We start from the raw sequence: 22,757 nt of genomic DNA on the forward strand, positions 1-22,757 counted from the left end.
AGAGCTTGGCCATCTCATCTTCTTGTTCATCATCGTCTTCATCCACCTCATCACTTGAATCTTGATAGCTTTCATTGGTGGATTTAAAGGTAATGCCTACCTTCTTCTTCTTCTTCTTCTTGTTTTTCTTCTCTTCACCTTCTTCCTCTTCCTTCAACATCATCTCATAAGTGAGAAGAGAACCAATTAACTCGTTGAGAGTGAGAGACTTTAGGTATCTAGCTTCAATAATAACTGTCTTCTTCGATTGCCACAACTTTCGAAGATAGTAGATTATTTTTCTAATATGCTTCTAATTAGGGATTACTTCTCCAAATCCCCTAAGACCGTTGACAATCACAAAAAAATCTATCCGTCATATCTTTGATGTCTTCATCGGGTTTCATCATGAAATTTTCGTAGCTATGGTTGAGAAGACTTATCTTTGTTTCCCTCACTTTGTCAGTTCCTTCATGAGTGACTTGGAGCTTATCCTAAATCTCTTTGGCACTGGAACAAGATTAAATTCTTCCATATTCATATGGGCCTAAAGCACAAAAGAGAATGTGCATAGCCTTGGCCTTATGCTGGAACTTTTTCTTCTCTTCATTACTCCAATCATCCCAATCATCTATCTCACTGGGTTGAGTGGAGTAACCCTTCATGATTGATTTCCAAGATCCTAGATCGTAGGCTCGAATAAAGAACATCATCTTATTCTTCTAATGGGCATAATTTTCTCCATTGAAGAAGGGTGGCTTGTTTACATGTTCTGAATCTAGAATGAGTGTATCTTCAATATAATAAGCACCGGAGGTTAAAGCCATTTCTTTTTCAGTTGCGTCAAAAATCGATAGAGCTTTTTTGAGGATCGTCTTACGGATGTTAAGCCTTCTAACGAGTCAAACTCTAATACCAATTATTGGGATATGCGGAAGCTCGAATCGAAAACTGAAGGGATTCGCCAAGAAGGGTCGGGTCGGTTTTTGTGTTTAGGGAGTAAGGAGATTGACAGATAGAAAATTGCACAGTGATTTATAGTGGTTCGACTTCTCAACCAAGTCTACATCCACTACCTTAGCTTCTCACCAAGGATTTTCTAAAAAATTCACTAATTTGTTCTTTCCTTTTACATGACAAAGAGATAACCTTTACAAACTCCCTAGTTTTTCACGGGCTAAACTAGAACCTTTCTCTATCTTTTAGCAGGCTTAGCTAGAACCAAAACCCCTTTACAATAAAAGGAAATGTAAATAAGAAAACTTCTCTAAGGTATGTGTTTACAAGGATTAAGATTGCAAGAACATAAATATTTACAATAGAAAGATTCAATAAGAATGAAAAACTCTTTTCTTGTGTTTGATTGCTTGGATAGTTGTTCTCATCCTTCTTCAAGTGTCCTCAGCTTGTCTTTATGGCTTTAAATGAGTTTGAAGTCGTATATAGCCGTTGAGGATGTTTTAGAGCCGTTTGAGGATTATTTTTATGTAAAAGTAGGCTGTCCAGAACAGGGGGTATCGGTACCCCTCTAAGGGTTATCGGTACTACCTTTGTTAAATTTAAATTTAACTAATCATTACTAGACGTTGGAGCCTTGTAGTATGGATACTGCCTAAGGGGTATCGATACTATTTTGCACTATGGTATCGATACCCTTTCATGGTATCAATACCCTTTTTGCATTCAATGTTTGAGCCTTCATAGGGGTATTAATACCATTCATATGGGTATCAGTACTCTTTCATAGGGGTATTGATACTCATTCATAGAGGTATCAGTACGTCTTAATATTTTTCTCAAATTCGAATTTAATGGACTTTGAATTAATTTTTGAAAACTTTGAATAAATTCAATTCAAGTCCAAAATCATTTTGCCTTAATTTGTTATATCGAAACATAGTTCTACATAAATGTTGCATGATCTTCGAGCAAGTTTCTTTCTTGTACTCTCTGAACTTCTTTTAGCCATAGGTGAATGTCTGTGTACGCGTCTTCTTGATTGAAAAGTTATATCTCTCTTTATGAAACTTTTCACTTAAATATCCTCTTGTGAATCAACACTTTCGCATTATTTCATGTTGATTAAATACAATGCAAAAAAATGTGAAAATTATACCAAAAGAAAAGAAATGAGTTAGTAGATGTAAGATAATCGATAGAAATAAAAAAATGTTATTTAAATATAACACCTACCCAATCATGGTATCTACCCGAGCATGCTTTCATTAAATCGAAATCCTACTCGGACATGTTTTCTACCCAAAATGATTTATTTTCACGAAATTGATCCTAACCGCATGGTATCTAATTCAAAACTTTCAAAATAAATTTATTCTATGAATTTAAAACAAAAAGTAAAGGTTTAGAGTCGTTCCTTCTTCGTGTACACCTATTTTGGCACCTACTAACGGATAGAGGTTCTTCATGGCTCTACCTAGGGTAATCATTTTATGGTTCACTACATGCATAGTTTAGGCTCTAACGAGAAAATGTACTCGAATTGTCCTTGATGTCGGTGTCCCCTTGAGCTACCAAACCCTCAACTCTGACCCATTACAGGCTCATACAGATCGAGTTCAATTCGAGAGGATACATTCCCTTGTTTCCATGCGGAGAAACAATTTCTCACATAGACATAAGGTATATGAACCCCAAAAGTTACTTGCTAAAACCCATGCGAAGGAACAAATTATCTCACGTATGCTAAGCTTTCACCTCAACTTAAAAGAGACAGCTCGTAAGTGAGCTTATGGTATGTAAATGCATGTGTTTTATGTGAGGAGAAACTCACAAACCTTTAAAAACATGACAAAAGACAAAACTTTTATTAGCTCAAAAAATGTTCAAATCTGAATACCAATAAAATAAAAATCAATTAGTTAAAATAGAATAATGCATGATATGTTGAAATTCGAAATAAACAAAAGGATCATGAATTAAATACAATTTAAGTTTGTAATTCCCAAGAATAAAAACAACGTATAATCGTTTATGGCCTGACTCTGTAAGTTCCTCAGCGGAGTCGCCAAGCTGTCATAACGTCTCCCTCGGGGATTCGTTAAACTTACAAAACTTTAATTCGGAGAAAGACGATGAAATTTAGGTTTAAAACAATTTGATATTGAAGTCTCCAATCTTTAAATTAGGTAGGTTGAATACCTAAAATATCATTTTAATGAGTTCAGAAAAATCATTAAAAGACGAAAAATGGTATGTGTTTTACCAAAAATTCATTTTTAAGAGTTCAGGAGTCGATTACGCGTGGGGAAGGGTGAGCACCCCCACAACGCCCAAGTTGGTACCTAAACGATTATATGATGTCTAAATATTGGGAAATTACAAGCTCGAATATATATTTAAATTATGATCATTCTATTCATTCAATTTTATTTAAAAGATGTTAATTTTCGAGGGGAAAAAACTAAAACAACGTTGCGTTTGCAAATAAGGAAATGAAAATTTGATAACAAATGATAAATGCAGTGGGTACAAAAAAATTAAAGAGCCCAAAATATATTTTATAGAATAAAGTTGTTTTTTTAGCCCAAAACTTATAATTATTTTTTATAAGAGAAATCACGCCATTTTGTATGAACAATCCTTGAAAATGCACTTCCTTTATAGTTAGGATACTTTTTCATGGATTCCCTTCACAAAATGGTGTTTCTTTAATTTTATGGATGATATAGTTTGAAAGAGTATAGTATTATATTAAATTTTTAGAAATGCTCAAATAAAAGAATGCTTTTGTGCGAACAATCATCTAGAATGCACTTCCTTTGTAGTTAGGAGATTTTTTCATAGATTCCCCTTACAAAAAGATATTGTCTTATATATTTTTTTACATCAAAGATAAAAATAATAATAATAAATAGAACAAGATAAAATAATATAATATAATAAAACAAAATGAAATGAAAAAAAAATGAAGAAGACTATCGAATACAAAAAATAACCTTTTTGTGCGAAAAATCTCCAAAAGACATTTTACCATGTAGTTGGGAGATGTCTTCATAGGTCTCCCTCACAACAAAATTTTCTTATCTACATATATATAAAAAAGGATGATTTATATAAAAAATAAAGTTTGAATAATAATGTAGATATATGCAAAAATGATAGCAATAATAAAGATGACCAAGTTCGATTTCGAATCTAAAATATGAGTCAAACATTGGTAGCCTACTAGCATAAACAACTTCATAAACCAACAACTAAGTTTAAAATACCAGTCAAGCTGCTTAAAGGTATTTAACTGATACCACAGGAAAGATCAATTACGATCAATGCCTAAAATAAATTAAAGTGTAAGTTAACATGCTTAAAGGTAAATATATAAAATTAAATGCTGGAAATTAAAGGGACTGAATAAAATGCATGAAAACTAAAGGGCATGAAAATAAAATGTTGGAATTTAAAGTGCTAGAAAAATAAATAAAAAAAAACATAAATAAATTGCATAAATTTAAAAGTTAAGGGTTATCTTTTAACCGTTTAACTCGGACCATAAATAATGTGGGTAGTACCCCTGGACGGGTCATCGCAAGGTCGTTGAATATTCAAATGTTAGAAAGTTAGCGTGTTAGTCTGTGCAATGAAATAAAATGTTAGTAAGTAATAACAATAAAAATAAAAAGTTAGTATGTTAGTAGGAACAAATAAATAAAAGTTAGAATGTTAGTTCGAACAATAAAATAAAAGTTATAATGTTAGTAAGCTAGTGACTAAATTAAAGTAAAAAAAAATAAAGAGTCGAAATCAAAATAATAAAAAACATGAAATATGACTGATCAATGACTAAATTGAAATAAAACAAAACAGGGGGTCAGAATCATAATACATAAAACAACATATGCATAGTGACCAAGATGTAAAAACAAGAAAAGAAGACCCTTGACCCCTCTATTTTTGTTTGAAATACATTATGAAAATGGTTACTGGAAACGCAAAACGAAATGTCGACTACCTTAAATCTTGATATTGCTCTGCATGGTTGTTTCGAAATTTTTTTCAAATAAAAAAAGCAAACTCAAAGGAAAAATCTTTCTTTCAAATGGATGGAGAAAAGATGAATGGGCCCATCTCCTCTCCCTCGTAAACTGAAGAGCACCCACCCTCCTTTTTACATAGGAACCCGAGACCGAATCCTTACCATGATTTTTGTCAGAGTTTTTATCTTACTCTGTTACAAATCTTTCCCCAAGAATGAAAGAGAAAAAAATGTTTTTACATCTCATCAGTTTTTTATCCTCTTTTTGCATGGATCTGACGAACGGATTTGGTGCTGGTGATGACAGCTGATTTGATGCTGGTGATGGTAGTTGATTTCGTGCTGGTAGACTCTCACATGTGGGCCTGCCTTTTGGGCTCCTGGATTGGTCCTATTTTGTATTTGTAATGGGCCATTGAAGCCCGGACAAATGCAGTGTCTACACTTAATACTTTGTTTTGCTAGATATACGGTGGATATTTTTTTTTTATTATGGATCTTTTCATGGATGCTTATTTTGAATATTTTGACTCATATTTTGTTGAATTCTATTATTCTGGCTTAATTATTTATTATGCTCCAATATTCTCTTCTCCCTTTTAGCTAAATGATTTTGATCTAACGAAAAGAGAGAAAAAAATATCAAAAATATTTTTGATAAGATTTTTTTTTTATTTATTTTTTAACTAAAAATTTTCTAGTCTTAAAATCTTTTTCAAAGGTAGAGTTAAATGAAAATTCATTTTCATTAAACTTGAATGATATATAATTTGACAAATTTTGAATTAAGAAAATTTTTACAAAAATAATTTTTATCCGAGATTGATAAACATAAATGAGTTTGATATAACATAATATATATATATATATATATATATATATATAATAATTTTATGTCCTTAAATTTTTTCCGACCTTTAAAATAAGTTTTCTAAGTTCAACTTCTGTCAAAAACATCATTGAACACTTTAGAGTACTTTTTAAAGTTCAAATTCTCTCAAAATATCAAAACTCGCTAATTTAATCATTCTTTGGACATGAGATTTTAAAATTTCTCAATAGTTGCAAAATTTTTATAAAAGTTTTGGAACTCCCCTTAAAGTTTCGAAACTTGAGGTTCGAACCGTCAAATATTTTTTTTTATTTTCAAAGAGTTCTAATACTTTTCCCAAAATTTTGAAACTCCCTATGTAGGTAGCCTTAAATGAGTGAATTTAATGCTTCAAACGACTCCAAACTCCCTTCAACAACCATAAAGGCTAAAAACCAATGAAGACATATAAAAAGGATCTTCAAACAACCAATAAAAGATAAGAAAGTTATTCCAACAATCAAATAAAAAAGAGTTAAATTTGTATTCAATTCAATCTTTTCTTTCATTGAAAACTATTGCATTGTAACACCCCCAACCCGTATTCAACCTGGATCCGAGTCCGAGGTGTCACATTAAATTTCAAAACCTTTACTTGTTCAAAATAATGAAAATTTCCCGTTATAAGAAAACTTCATATTATTTCAAAATAAGAGTTTACAAACTTATCAGAGCATATACAATTCAAATCATTTATCTTACATGCCAACTACAATTTCAGTTAACAAAATACATATTAATAAAAGACTTTTCTGATCTGATAATCGGGAAGGAGAAGTTGACCTGTCTTGCATTTCCTACCCTTACTTTACTCCTCTTCTTTCTTCTCAAGACCTGCGTGTGAAACACTCACACGCTAAGTCGATGACTTAGTGAGGCATATAAACATATAATGGAAACTCTAACTCATAACAATGCATGAACACTTAATATGCTTATATTATGCACAAACATATAATCTTTCATATAACAAATACACACATGCACATGTATATCATTATCTTCACACTTATCAATATTGTCAATCCTTCTTATTATATGATCTTTATTCACTAAATATGTACATCATATATGAGCAATTCACAAAGAATCAAACATATCATCATAAGGTTTCTATAATTCATCTCTTATCACCTAATCATATGCATCACATATATAAGGTGTTTGTTGTTATCTCTATCTTAGCCCATGTACACATATGTTAACTAAAGTTATGTGATACATTAAGGTTGTGCACACATATGTTGTCACCACAGCTCGTATAAAGGTCCACTGAGTGGCATGTAAAATATGTGTCCCGAATGACCTATCCATATGTTCCGAAGAACATAGGTAATTGTCCATATGTCCCGAAGGACATAGGTAATCTTGTCCATATATCCCAAAGGACATAGGTAAACTATCCATATGCTCGAAAGACATAGGTAACCCTCGACTCTTGGCATGCCAACTATACATCTAGCTCTCATGACACATAACATGGGCATTATCTTTTTATCATTTCACATATTCACATACACACGTAGATCACTTGCACGTAGAACATTTTCATATAAAACACATATCACATGGCTTATATCTTGTTCTTATATCTTCTCATAAACATATGCTCTTATAACTTCTTGTTATATCATTCTCATCACTTAATTTCACATAGCTCATAGTCATGTGGCTTATCTTATATATATATATATATATATATATATATATATATATATATTCACATACTTTATAATTACATAGTTTACTCCATTTCACACATAGTCACATAGTTACGTAATTAACTTACCCATAGATCATTTCCATACCTAAATCATATAACACCCAAGTCTTCCTCATAAAGTTATACTATATGTTCATATAATCTCATATTATCTTACAAGTAAATACTTATCTTATAATTTGATATCATCATTTATATTTATGCACCCTAATTTACATACTATTATCATAAAGTCTTATAACCTTTCTTGTATAATCTCTTATACCATATAATATAACTTATACTTGATTATCTTATGTTCACACACACATATATATATATATATATATCAAATAATTCTTTAGCTTATAGCCTATGTCAAATGTTCATTTCATTCCTTATGTCTTTATCACATAGCTTATTTCATATTCTTATATGATCATATAGATCATTTGTACTGTTTCACATGACTTATCACACGAACATATACTTATACAAATCATGTAACATACATAGTAACATGTTATCACATATACTCATGCACACATATAAATCATAACAAACACATACTTTTATCTATGAATTCATGCATTTTACTATTGAAAATAGACTTATCGCAATTCTTATTTCCCATTAAACATCATATACTAAATAATGTGCACTCACTTAGCCTCACTAGTCAATACCGAACCCTTATCTTTTCTTGATGACTATTACTTATAACTTGTCCGGACTTTGCCCTCGATCAATATATACACATTCATGTATACATATTAGTATTCTAAATACTATGATTCGATTCTTGATTCCTTAAGCTATAAGAAAGAGTAAATCCCAATTTTCTCTTGTAAGGGTATCGATACCTCTATAGGGTATCGATATATCTCTTCACTGAGGTATCGGTACACTGCCTAGGTATTGATACCCAAATTACATTTGATAATTTTTCGTTTCAAGGGGTATCGATACCATCCTTAAGGTATCGGTACCCTTTGAATGTCTTCCTGAATTTGTACTCTTGAGGTATCTGTACCTGATGAGTGAGTACCAATACTCCCTTGCCCATAAATCACTTTTAAGCCCGAAAATCACTCCAAATCCACTTAAACACTTCATGTTTCATCCCCTATCATATTATTAACTCACATATACATGCTTAAACTCATTAATACCCATTTATCACATTTTAAACCTTAAAATCCTATCCACCTCATGGAATTCAAGAATTAAACTCAAATTTTAACATGTTCTAAATTCAATTCTATCACTTCATATCTCTTAATTCAACCATTGACAAGTCAAATTTAGTTTCAAATTTAACTTATCAACTCACCCTTAAAATTTCACTTAAAAACTCTTTAACTTTAATCTCTCCTAACTTCTTTATTCATTGATTTTAAGATGACTTAAGCTTTCCTTAAGCTTAAGTATTATCCAAGAATCATAATCAACCCTAAAATTTAACAAGAAATTAGCTAATAAGAAGACTCACCTTAGCTTTGGCTCTCACGGTGAAGAGAAAGAAGAATGGAGCGTTTTTTTTGGAGACTTTTCCTTTAACCTTCATTTCCCACGTGTTATATAGCCTACAAAAGAAAGATAAAAATCTTTCTTGTCAAATGAACATTTTACCCTTCTTTCTTTCAATCTTTACTAAACCATCCTTCACAAAATATTTCTGATTAAGTCCCTAAACTTTTAACTTATTTTGAAATTAAGCACAAAGTTTTCAAAAATTGAATTTTAGTCACTAGCCCTATTTTTGGGATGTTACATGTATTAATTGTAATTCTTATTCTAGTGTTCATGGGTGTGAGAGAGAGCTTCAATTTGCAAACAATTTATCACTGTGATGATATTCAAAGTTTTCTTATTTGTAATTAGTTCTTGAGAATGGTTGAACACTTAAGACTTTGGGGGTATAAGTCTTAGTGTTTTATAAGGTTACACCTTGTCTTAAAAGGTTAGAACAAATCAGTGAATTTATTGAAATCCTTAATGTGGAAGTTAAGGTAGTGGGTTTAGAATTCATTGAGGAAATTGAACCACTTGAAGTTCCTTATGTCCCTTTTTATTTCTTACATAAGCTTCCAACAATTTTTTATTATCGATTCACCCCCTGTTGGTCACATTCCTTGATCGATTGGCTCAAAATTTCTGACTGTCGTTGGCTCTGAATCACTTCCCATCATTGATCGTCTTTAACAAAAAAAATTGATACCAAAATATTTGCATTCCACTCCTCATTCTTCTCATAAAATTAGTTTTCCACGAAACCTACTCAAAATCAATAAAATTAAACAAAAAAATCTATCATTTTTTAGATGTTTGAAGACTTTCTTAGATTTATGGGATTTGGAGTGTTTGCTCAAAATTATGAACGGTGAAAAGCATTATTTCGAAAAGATGAACAACATACCTCAAAACTAGTCTCATGGGAAAAGCGATTAGAGTATTAATACCTCAAGCTTTTAAATGGATTTTTATCAATTTTGAATAGATTTCGTGTAAAACCAATCATAGGAGCTGAAAGTGGAGTGAAAGATTGATATTGTTGTGAAATATGACCAGTGACAGGTGAAGCTCGACTGCCGAAGACAATCGGAAAGTGCAGTGTCAAAAAAATCCATTTAAATGTTCAGTGGCATAATCGATACACCCTAAAGTTTAGTGTCTAAAAAAATATTATGCCACATCAGCAACCGTTAGCCATGTCATCATCCCGTTAGTGACTTAATGGCAAAGTGACATAATTGAATGTAAAACTAAAGTCCAGTGCTATAATTGACAAAATTGAATATTTTGTGGTATAAACGAATCAACTGATAAAATTTAATGATATATGAAGCAGTTTTCCCTATAAACAATTTATTGGTTGGTAATTAAACAAATTATGTAAGCTTTTTCATTCTATTCCTATACCCATTGTCAACAGTCATATCTCCACAAGATAAACAAAAACCATTATTAAACCAGTTATCAAAACATGATGCATACTAATTTTATATTAATAAACAAAGAAAATCAGAGAAAGGAAAAAAATAAGTAAGCCATTTAACTTACTCTTCTTCATTGCTTTCATCCGTTTGATTCTCAGCAGCTTGAACAGAATCTTCATCTGGGGCATTCAATAATTCCTGTTCTGCTTTAAGAGCCTCAAGCCTCTCTCGAAGCAACGTAGCTGCTTGTTATATGGATTCCTCTTCGATAGCCACATCTAACCGATTTCAGTGGAGTCGAGTTGGAGTTTCTCTTAGTTAAATAGGATTGCTCGGTTTTAACTTCTGAGCGAGTTTTATTGGAACTTTAAACCATTCCAAAAACTAAAACCGAGTGTGTTAATTTGATTTTCATTGCTTTATCTGTTTATCCCAATAAAGAACAATTACTTGGCAGACAGTTTGGTAAAGAGGATAATCCCTTAATCGTAACAACTTTTCTGAACGCTATCCGCGGCGAATTCAGAAAAAAAAAATTGTGGCTGGGTCAATATAAGAATAAAAAGATTATAGTTAATATAATCAATATATATTTTTAATTTGAAAGTATAATAATTATATATATTTAGATTAAATCTTAAAAATATATTAATTAGAGCAATATATATTCATACATATTTTATCTAATCACTCTTCTATTACTTAATTTATGTTTGGTCATTCAATTATTATTTATTTTCAAAATCATTAATAATGTTATTTTTATTATATTTTGGTCACATGTCGTTAAGAAATAACAATGATATTAACTTGATGTTTTTTAAATTTTTGTCAATCCTGATGTGACATTATCTTATGATGACACATTAACATCACCGTTAATTTTTTAAAAACAAGTTACCAAAATAAAATTAAAATGTAACATTAGATGTGCTTTAAAATAAATAATAGTTGGATGACCAACACATAAACTAAATGATAAGTAGGTGACGAAAGAGTATTTTACCCTATTGGGTGGGTCATGGCCTAGGTAGGCCTGGGCCTAGATACTGCACTAAATGCTATGTTCTTATGGGTGCTTCTCGTGTCTTACTTATGGATATTCCTTAAGCATAACTCCTTTTCTGAAACACTGGTAAGAACATAACCATCTTACTGGGATATGTTTACCCTTAGGGGGTGTTTGGATGGGGGAATGTGGGATTCCCATGGGAATGGAATCCACATTTCCCCGTTTGGTTAGCCCGGGAATCCTATTCCCGGTAATGTAAGATTACCAATAGTGGATTTTTTGGGGTATATTACCGGGAATGTCATTACCTCCCTTTCCTTAGGTATTGTTGGATTACAGGCGTTTTGGACTAAAATGCCCTTAAATTTTTATTTTTTTTCAAAAATATATTTATTCTGTAATCGAATAATAAAAATTTTACGAAGGTTAAATTACAAATTTATCCTTAAATTATTTTAGATTTACAAAAAAAAAATCTATAATTAAAATTTTATATGAAGTTCAAGGGTTAAAATAAAATTTTACCCTTTCATTAAACTTTTTTTTTATTTTTAATTTTGTAAAAAATATATAAATATTATGAATTTAATTTTTTTAAAGAAAATATATAAATATTTTCCAACTTGTAATATTACACAAATATATAATTAGGACAATTTGGTCAAATATACATTCCAATAATCTTTTATTCCTTTAACCAAACACGGTAATCTTACATTCCTGCTAAGCCAACCAAACACAAAATACAACATTCCCAGTAATGCTATTCCTTGGTAATCTTACATTCCCACTGGTAATCTTATATTCCGTGAACCAAACGCACCCTTAATGTCCAAGTCGCTACGTGTTAGCATGAAAGGTGGTTAACTTGAATATAATTGAGGTGGTAGGGTGTTTGAAAAAAATGAAAATGAATTTTTTTTGAGTATATTAGATATAAGATTATTGTTCAATGACGTATTTGATATTTTAGTGATCAATTTATTACTTTTGAAACTTCAATAGAGAAAAAGAAAATTACTCATACATTAATAATCTTTTGTATAGTTTACCTTTTTTATTTTTATGCATGAACCAAGTTACCTTAATGATTTAAGCGATGATTGTTATCCCTATAGGTTCATGGTTCGAGCACCAACGATTGTAAGATATTTGAGCATTCATTGTCAAATGATTGAGAGTCCTTAAAATAAATACTACTATTTATAATCACATTAGATTAATAAAAATATTATAAATTCATTATGTCTTGTTAACAATATGTTAAAGGTCTAACGACTTTGGACCTTGAATGACTACATCTTAATTAAATAAACATAAAAATGACCAAATATTATATTTTTTAAATTCAAAATCATTTATGTTTATATTTTGTCCACTTTTGGTCATTGATTTTAAAAAACATAAGATATAGTCATTTTCGTTTTTATTTAATTAAGATGTGGTCACCCCGAGTTAACTGCCGTTAACAACAGCTAAATATTTTGATATAATCACAAATTCGGTCCATATTATTTACATATTCTCTCAATTTAGTCTTACTTTTAATAAATTAAAATAAATTTAATCATCCAATCGAATAATGCCACATGTCATGCCACATAGGGGTGAGAGTTCAATCGAGCTGAGTCGGGTCAAAAAAATGTGAGTTATTCGAGTTGACGAGTCATATTTTACAACTCGAAGTTGACTTGAATTTTTTTAGAGTCGAGTCGAGTCAAATTTTTGAGTTTATGTTTAAATTTAATTATAAATATTTATAATATTATGTTATTATTTGATTCCAATTTAAATGATCTTTTATAACCATATACAATACATGTGTATTTCTTCATATTTTTTTCATACGTGATATAAGTTTATTATACAGAGTCGAGGGACTCGACTCAAACTTAAAAATCAATCCACTAATTACTAAAATTTTTGAGTTATTCGAGTTGCATTTTACAACTCGGTTTGAACTTGAAATTTTTTCGACTCGAGTCGAGTTTATGAAATTACAACTCGAAGTTAATTCGAGTCAAGTTTTGAAGAGTAGAGTTGGAAAAATGGGTTCTTTGAGCCGAGTCGAATTTTGCTCACCCCCTAGTGCCACGTGTCACCATTCGGTTGGAGGATTAATTTTATTTTAATTTAATATATTTATTTTCACCAATAAAAAAGTGACACGTGCCACCCTTTGGTTAAAAGAAAAAATGAAAGCAATTTGAGAGAATATTTTATTTAAAAGTATTTATTTTTATTTTCATTTAAAAATATTTATTTTATGTTAAAATTTATTTAAAAGTATGACTAAATTGAGAGAATATGTAAATAAGAGAGACCAAATATATAATTATACCAAATATAACGTCACATATCCTGTTAATTGTTAACAACAATTAACCCGTGATGACCACATCTTAATTAAATAAAAAACGAAAGTGATCATATCTTATGTTTTTTTGAAATTAATGACCAAAAGTGGATAAAACATAAACGTAAGTGATTTTCCATGTAGTTAACCCTAAATTTTATGGTTAGGTACCAAAATAGAAATAAAATGTAAATGTTACATATGATTTAAAAAGAATAGTTTGATACTCAAAACAAAAATACGAGCACAGGTGGGGTGCCAAATATATAATTTACACAAAACTTAATGATTCAAGAGAATTTAGGTTTATTATATTCAAAGTTAGGGGTGTTCAAAATTCGGTTTTAACCGAATTTACCGACTGAATCGAATTAGTTTGGTTAATTCGATCGGCAACCGAATTAGTTCGGTCGAGAAACAGTTAAGGATTTTTTTAGAATTCGATTAATGTTTAATTCGGTTCGAAATCGGTTAATTAACCGAATTAACCTTCAAATATAATTATATTAAGAGGCTCAATCCATTTAAAACCAATTTAAAACCCAAATCAATATTATTAATTAAAATAATATCAAAACTAAATGCAAAATGTTTGAATCAAATTAATTAGATAATATTTATAATTATATTATTTAAATTAATTGTAAATTGTTTTTTAATTAAAAAATATTAAATTCTAAAATTCTAAAAGAAATTAGGTTAATTCAAAAATTAACCGAATTAACCGAAATTTATTCGGTTCGGTTAATACTTTCAAAAAAAAAGTTCGATTCAATTAAAAAAATTCAATTAATTCGGTTAAAAATATTTCGATTTAGTCAGTCACTGTTTTAACCGAATGAAGACCCCTGTTTAAAGTGCAGCTTTCTTAAACCCCAAAAGGTGAAGGCCTAAACTTCATGGGCCTAAGGGAAAACGCCGTCGTTTCTTATGTTTATTGTGAAGAAGGCCAGAACCCTAAACCCTTTTATGCTCATATTTACTTCTTCGATCTGCTAAACCCTTGAAACAGTAAGTTTGCTGTTGCTTCTATTTGTTCCCGTAATACTTGACTATATATCTAAAAATAATGGCTTAGTTCTGCTTTCAGGTTTAATAATTTGGGAAAGACGAGGGGAAAATGCCGCTGGGATTGATATTAGGGATAGGAAGAGCGTTTCGAAGGAAGCGAACCTCATCCCTCGATATTCTTTCCTCGAAAAGAGCTCCAAGAGATTACTACAAGGGGAAAAATTGCAAGCCTACTGGTTTCCACACTCGCAAAGGTTCCATCCGCTTCTTTACTTTTTTTTTCTTTTCTATTTTGGTAAGTTTTTAGTGAAATGTTCAGGTTTGACAAGCATAAAAATCTTTATTAGTGATGTGGATTTATGTTTATGATTTTTTATTTATTTGATTTTAGGCTTGGTATCTTAAGGAAATGGTTATTTACTTATTTGTGTATTCTCTGTAACTAGGGATTCAATATTTTACAAGTAATATACTTTGCAAAACATTGTTTTTGTTTTCTTGATTAATTGCGTTCAGTCATTGCCGTTGCTAATGTTTCTGGAGCGTCACGAGATAGAATTTTACTCGTTACGTATCAAAATGTCTCGAACTGAGTGCTGCATATCGTACTCTAATATAATGGGTAATCTTATGGACGTGAATATAACGCTGTAAAAATGATAAGGCTCTGTTTGATTGCTGCATTGACATTTTGATATTTTTTCTTTGTTTTGAGTTTATTTTTTGTGATCTTCACGTTTCAAAAGCAAAAATTAACCAAATGAAGCCTAAGAAACATAATCCGATGCGGGTTTTATGTGAATGTGGATAAAATCCTCTTAATAATCCAATGAGAATTGAGAAGGCTGATTCTATTTTGGATATGTGAAGAAGCTCGGTTTATTAGGCTTTATTGCTAGTTAAAAAATCCAGTAGTTTGGTGCATGTTAGGTTATTAGCAAATATTAGAGCCATGTGATGGAAATTTATGAAAACAATTTTATTGATATTAACTTCATGTAGTATAATCCAATGGTTTTGAGCTTTTGTGTGAAATGATGTAATTCTAATTGCTTGAACTCTGTAGGTGCTTTTTGTTCTAATATAACTGATTGATGCACTGCAGGAGGATATGTTGTGATGCAGGAGAAGTTGCCAAACTATGTGGTTCCTGATTTGACTGACTTCAAAGTAATTTTATTCCTTGCTTGCGTTTTTGTGTTTCTATTTATCAATTTTTCAATAAATAATTCTAAATTAGGTGCAAAATCCTGCTTATGTCAGGAACTTCTTAGCCTCCCCTTCCCAATTTTGATTTTAAGTGGACTTTTACATAATGAGGCTCATAGTCATAGGTATTTTAGAAACATTGTAGTTGAATGTCCAAGAATCCAATCTGCTGTCTGTTTGGAACTGAATTAGATCATTCTGCCTATGCACTATATCCCAACCCAATGCCATTTCTCATTTCCTTTTGTACTATAGTGGTTTCAAACTGTTGATTATTGAATTGCAAGTTAGGATTCACTTTAGAAAGATATAAATGTATTTCTGAATTGGCACACCAAATGCCACATTTGTGATAGAATTGTAGTTTTGGGGAGCACAGGGCTGATTATTTTGGATTTCTGATCTCAGTAACGATAAAGTCAATTTATAACATCAATTGTGTCTGAAAGAGGGATACATCTTGTCCAATACCCCTTATATTGAGTTAGCATGTTCTTTGTATCACTGACCTTACTTTATATTTTAGCTGAGAGTTGGCGTTTTTCTGATCTACACACTCAAGTCATTCACTGTATAGGTCCTCAAAGAAGATTTTGAAGGACACCAGTGGCTTGATGTCCCTGTTCTGTTTCATAAACAGTTCAGGTCTACTTTGTAATTTGCAGCATCACGGACAAAATGTATGCATCTATTGTTGCTGATCTGGGTTGTACTTTTCATTCTTGCAGCTCAAACCTTATGTATCCCAGTTCCCAACAGAAGTCAAAACCACCGAGGCTGCTGAATCAGCTAAATAATCAGACGGACCGGGTAGTTGTTTGATATTGTCTTTCATCATCTAACTGCAGCCATGTTAAATTACAGCATTTTCTTGTGGTGCCAACTGCCTAGTTGAGGCCTTGGCGGTTCTTTATTTTGAGTCTAGGTTCTAAAACTGTTAACAATTGCCTGTAAGTTGAGGTCAGATTGCTTAAAATGTATGACATTTCTATGTGATATGGTTGATACCCATCAATAGGGAAATTTGGACAGATGAGCAGTAAGAGTATACTGTCTTTAACAGTTGAACGGGTCAGAATTGAAAATTTCAATTGCTCTTTCATGAGTTCTTACTAGTTAAATTTGAAAATCTTTTCCTTGATCACCAGCTATGCTTCAGAATTTGTTGCGAGTTCTTACATCAAATCTCTGTTTAGGCTTCCCATCCAATGCTTTTAGTGTAGCAGTTGAATGAAATTTTCAAGCACTAATCCCTTTTGGTTTCAAGTGTGTTCTTCCTTGGTCTACTGTGCACTATCATTCGGATCGGGTTTAGGTCTGGCCATTTCGGGTGTAGATTATATTCAGTTTAATTTTATTCGGGTCGGATTGGGTCTGGTTCGAATTTAGTTTGGGTGTATGGTAAATTAGGTCGGGTCGGGTCAATTTTCGGGTGGGTCAATTTTTAGGTCGGGTGACTATTGGATCAGTTGTTTTTCGGTTCGTATCAATATTAGATCGATTGATTTTTGGGTCGGGTTAATACCAGATCGATTATATTTCGGGTCGAGTCAATATTTGATCGGTTGATTTTTGGATCATGTCAATATCGAATCGATTGATTTTCGATTTAGGTCAACCTTTAAATTGAATTGGTTACGAGTTTAATCAAGTATATATAGAATTAATGATATATTCTTGTAAAAAATGTCTTTTTGTTTGTTTATCTTATCATTTAGCTTAATTCAATTATAAGTCTAATAAAGTATATATAGATTTTCGGTTCAGATATATTTCGATTCGGATTAATTTTAGATCGGGTTAAATTCAGTTCGGGTTGCTTTTTGGTTCTAGTTATTTTCAGTTTGGGTTGATTTTCGATTCGGGTTAAATTAGATATCGGTCCATATTAGGCCAGTTAAATTTTGGATCGGGTATGGTTAGAGTTTCAGATCAAATTTATTCATCATGTTCGAGTTAATATCGGATATTGAGTCTGTCATAACCATTTTTTTTAGAACAATTAAAATGTTATTTTTAAAAACAATTATGACTTTAATTTGGAAAATTTGGTGATTTTGAACATATTCGAATAAAATTGAAAAGAGTCGCCATCGACCTTTGGGTTAGGTAGGTCAAATACCTAAAAACGTCTTTTAAAAACAATTTTAAGAAAAATAATTTTATAAGACAAAAATTTGGTCTACGTTACCAAAGATTCATTTAAAACAGGTTCGGGAGTCGGTTACGTGTGGGGAAGGGTAAACACCCCCACAACGCCCAAAATTGGTACTGTGTAGCTTACACATCGTCGTAAATGGTGGAAATTACAATTTGAATATAAAACTAAAATATGATTCATTTATTGAGATTTAATTAATTAACTTCGAATTATTTTATCAGAGAAAATTCTTTAATTTGAAAGGAAATCTCGAGATTAACAATCCTCCGTCGGGAAAGTTAACTCGTCTATTTCTTATCTTTTAAAGAATATTCTCTCATCATTTATTTAAAAACGTATTGAATAAAAAATGAAAATTTAAAATTTACATCCACATAAAATAAAGTGAGTGTCACTTAAGGTACCACATACTACATCATTTTAATAAATTAATTAGTAAAATATACTCGACTTGTTACAAGTCCCTATGTCGTAAAAATGCCGTATCGGATCGTACCACTTCGACCAAGTGGTACTCTCCACGCCCATTCTACGCATACGTGTTCTTGAAAATATAATCGAATATTTCTTACATAGATAAAAATATAATGAAAATAAATGCGATTGGAAACACAAAGATTTACATTAAATTAAAGTAGACACAATACCAATAATTAACTAATGGGTAAAATGCACATCCATACATAAATGACTAAAATATAAATTAGTAAATATTACAGCCCAAAATAAATATTAAAACATTTAAGGGGCTAAAATATAATTAACAAATATTTTAAAAAAACAGTAAAAAAAATAAACCATAAATCATATTAGGGACCAAAATGAAATGAAAAAAACATAAAGAACTAAACCATAATTAGGCCAAATGTTAAACAGGGACTAAAACGAAACATGCATAAAATAATATGGCCAAATTCGAATTCTAATAAAATGTAATAATAAACCAGATAAGGACTAAAATATAATGAAAGTAAAATAAACAGACATTAATCGATATTTAACCCAAAATATGAGAGTAGTGATCAAGATAAAAGTTTCATAAATAAAGGGTACAATGTCTAAACTTTCAAAAATATTAGCAATAACCAGTCCAGTGACCAAAATGAAAAAAAACATAAATCACAGGTCCAAATTCGAAGATCATAAAACATACATAATATATAAACTAGTGATTCAAATAAAACAAAATAAAACTATAGGCTCGAAATAAGATTGCATGGATTTCATTTAGTGACCAGATTACAACCCATACAAAAGCTTGAGGGACCTAAACTGTTGTTTACCCATAAATGCTAAGAACACGCGTGCAAGATTACAGAGGTAAGAGGACCAAATAGGCTATTAGCCCTTAATCCCATCACTCGGCCTCTCTCTTGCTTCAAAACGACGTCGCTCGACGTCTGAAATATAACCCTTTTGAGGGTTATTCTGAAACCCTAAAATCATTTGCTCTCCCCCTCATCAGCCGTTTCACTCGTTCTTCCCTCCCCTTCCAGAAACAGAGAGCCAAAGAGGCCCTCCACCTCTCTCCTTTATCCTCCGCCGTGGAGAAAAACAGAGGTCACAAACGCCGTAAATCGGCGGTGAAAACCCTAGAGAACCCTAAACCCTTCAGTCTTCCTTCTCCTTCCAGAGACAGAGAGCAAAAAATGGTTCTCGACCCTCCTCTTCGCCTTCCTTCTCTCATCCTCAACCGAGGATTTAAACCCTAAACTCCCCGGCCACCGTAGATCGGTGGCCATGGGGAGTAACCTCATCTCTCTCTCACCTAAAAAAACCTAAAACCCACTGCACTCCAAACCTAACTAACCTAGAAGAGGAAAAGGCTTTACCTTCAGATATGGGGCTAGCTGGGATCGGAGAAGGTCACAACGAGATTCACGGTGGTGGTTCGAGAAGGTAAAACTTTTCTTTCTTCTCTCTCTTTTTTTTTCTGTTTCGAATTTCTCTCTGTATTCTTTTTGTTTCTTCCTTTTTTTTTTCTTTTTTCTGTTCTTTTATGTTTGCTTGCCCCGGATTTCTGGTGAGATGATGATGATATCTAGGTAGAGCCTCGCTTTTTTTTTTCTGATTTGGTGGGATAGAAATCCCGAATATTTAGGGATTTATTGGTATTTTAATTTGAAGTTTAGATTTTGTGAGATTTGAACTGTATATGATATATTTTCTTGATTGGTTTTGCTGTAGATGACAATAGTGGAACAGTTGGGGTCAGACCGGAACAGTGATGGTGGCGGCGTCAGAGGAAGAGAAAGGGAGGCTCGGCTTGAGTGGCTGGCGTTTGGGAAGCTGAGGAGTCACACGGCGGCTGGAACTCCAAACAGAAGCGGCGGCTGAGTAGGGGATTAGGGTTTGAAACCCTAATATGTTTTAGGGTTTGAAACCCTAATCTGCTAGGTTGGGTCTGGGTTAGCAGTGGGCTTCTGGTCTCTGGGCCAATTGGGCTTCGGGTTGTTGGGCTCCGGGATTGGGCCTTTGTAATCTGAATTGGGCTTCTAAGCCTGCAAAAATGTAATATGTAAAATTAATAATAATAATAATAATTAATAATAATTAATAATAAAAAATAAATATAAAAGACCCGGACAAAAACGGGTGTCTACAGCTGCCCCTCTTTGCACATACTTGTGTTAACAAGAACAGTGCAAAGACGACAAGCCAACACGTTTTTGTCTGGTTCTCCCTTTCAAACTTAGAAATTGAATAATGTTGGTTGTTGGGGACGACACTGCTCATACGTGATGAAGAGTTCGGGTCGTCTAAGGGAAACACGATTCCTACGTGATGAAGAAATCTGGTCAAGGGATGACACGGCTCATACGCGATGAAGAGTTCTGGTCATCTTTAAGAAGGGTGATAACTCGGTTCCTACGTGATGAGGACGGCTGATTATCTAAGGTTGACACGGCTCCTACGTGATGAGGAAGTCTGGTCGTCTAAGGGTAGATGACATGGTTCATACATGATGAAGAACTCTGGCCATCTTTAGGAAGGGTGATAACTCGGTTCCTACGTGATGAGGACGGCTGGTTATCCTAATGTTGACACTCTCCTACGTGATGAGGAGATCTGGTCAGTTGATGTTGACTGATTCATTGCTTCAATAATGAAATAAGTCTTGAAGATCCTGTAAAAAATGGTCATATGCCATGATTTCATGTTAGCAATATGCCCCAAGGATGATCTAAATGCATGTTTAAAGGGTTATGCTCAGTTCGATCCTGGCATTGGGAATCTCTCATACTCTTTGACCGGAATATGCGATATTTATGCGTTTGTCCCTGCCTGGTTACTTCCTTGACCTCTCATTAAATATTCTTTGACTTGGTCCTTCTGATCCACCCCGAGAGAGTTTATCTTGCCTCTTTGATTCTTTGGTCATTGATTGATTTTTCAGAGAAAATTCATTCAGAATGGCCTTTCCTTGTTGCATGCCTTTAAATTGGGACTTCTTTGCTTGGGAAAAGTATGATTATGTTGAAACTGATTTCTTTAATTTAAACCCTCTTTTTTCTCAATGATTTGTTTAATGATTGATGGGAGCGTGCCTTTGTATGTGTTCTCTGGCGAACACCTGTTTCAAAATCCCCATACTCTGACACTTTTCCGAGTAAGGCATAATAACCGATGTTATTGATTAGTAATTTGGTGAATATATGCGAGGATATTGAATCAAATTCAAAAATTTCACTGAAGATAGGTAATGAGAAAGTACAATCTTTTGGGACAAGAAAACAAGTATATACAAAGGAAAAACAATGGACAAATATAGTGAATATCAAATGCTGAGTCCTTCTATTTCTTCACCCCAAATCTTTCTCGAAAGTTGACATGTGTTTCGAAGATTCAGATCGTACAAAAGATGTGTGAGTATGAGAGTCTTTCCCTAAACTGTTAGGCTTCCGGGGGGAATCCACCATTTCAATTTCTGATTATTCGAGACGTCCATTACGGATTTTCAACTCGAATCCTCCTTTGGTTTCAAGATGCCCATTTTGGGTTTTCATCTTGAACCCTCCTTTATTTATTTTTTCTTCTTTTTCATTTTTCATTTTTTTCATTTCCTTTTTTTTTTTTTTTTAAAAGTGTAATATCGCTTGACCGAATCTGAATTCACGGGATTAGGCAAATCTTCTCCATCCATTTCTGTTAACACCAAAGCTCCTCCTGAGAATGCCTTTTTTACAACATATGGACCTTCCCAGTTCGGCATCCACTTCCCTCGAAAGTCTTTTTGCATAGGTAGGATCTTTTTTAGTACCAAATCGCCTTCACGAAATTCTCGAGGTCTGACTTTCTTGTCATATGCTCGTATCATCCTTTTCTGGTACATTTGGCCATGGCAGATAGCTTTCAGCCTTTTCTCCTCAATCAAATTTAATTGATCAAACCTACTTTGTACCCAATCAGCCTCGTCCAGTTTCAACTCCATCAATACTCTCAAAGAAGGTATTTCCACCTCAACAGGTAAAACTGCTTCCATCCCATATACCAAAGAGAATGGTGTTGCCCCAGTAGATGTACGAA

The 22,757-nt window shown here is 32.4% G+C and overlaps 1 protein-coding gene across 1 annotated transcript; it reads left to right on the forward strand.

Moving 5' to 3' along the window:
- Positions 1-14,806: 14,806 nt before the first annotated feature.
- LOC120130089 (39S ribosomal protein L41-A, mitochondrial-like) lies at positions 14,807-17,065 on the forward strand. The gene is made up of 4 exons (XM_039147430.1): positions 14,807-14,860; positions 14,940-15,114; positions 15,966-16,030; positions 16,798-17,065. The coding sequence occupies exons 2-4, from the start codon at positions 14,970-14,972 to the stop codon at positions 16,864-16,866; spliced, it is 279 nt and encodes a 92-aa protein (XP_039003361.1). The 5' UTR covers positions 14,807-14,860; positions 14,940-14,969; the 3' UTR covers positions 16,867-17,065.
- The last annotated feature ends 5,692 nt before the right edge of the window (positions 17,066-22,757 follow it).

Source organism: Hibiscus syriacus, unplaced genomic scaffold (assembly GCF_006381635.1).
Source record: "Hibiscus syriacus cultivar Baekdansim isolate YM2019G1 unplaced genomic scaffold, ASM638163v2 tig00110511_pilon, whole genome shotgun sequence".
NCBI lineage: Eukaryota > Viridiplantae > Streptophyta > Magnoliopsida > Malvales > Malvaceae > Hibiscus > Hibiscus syriacus.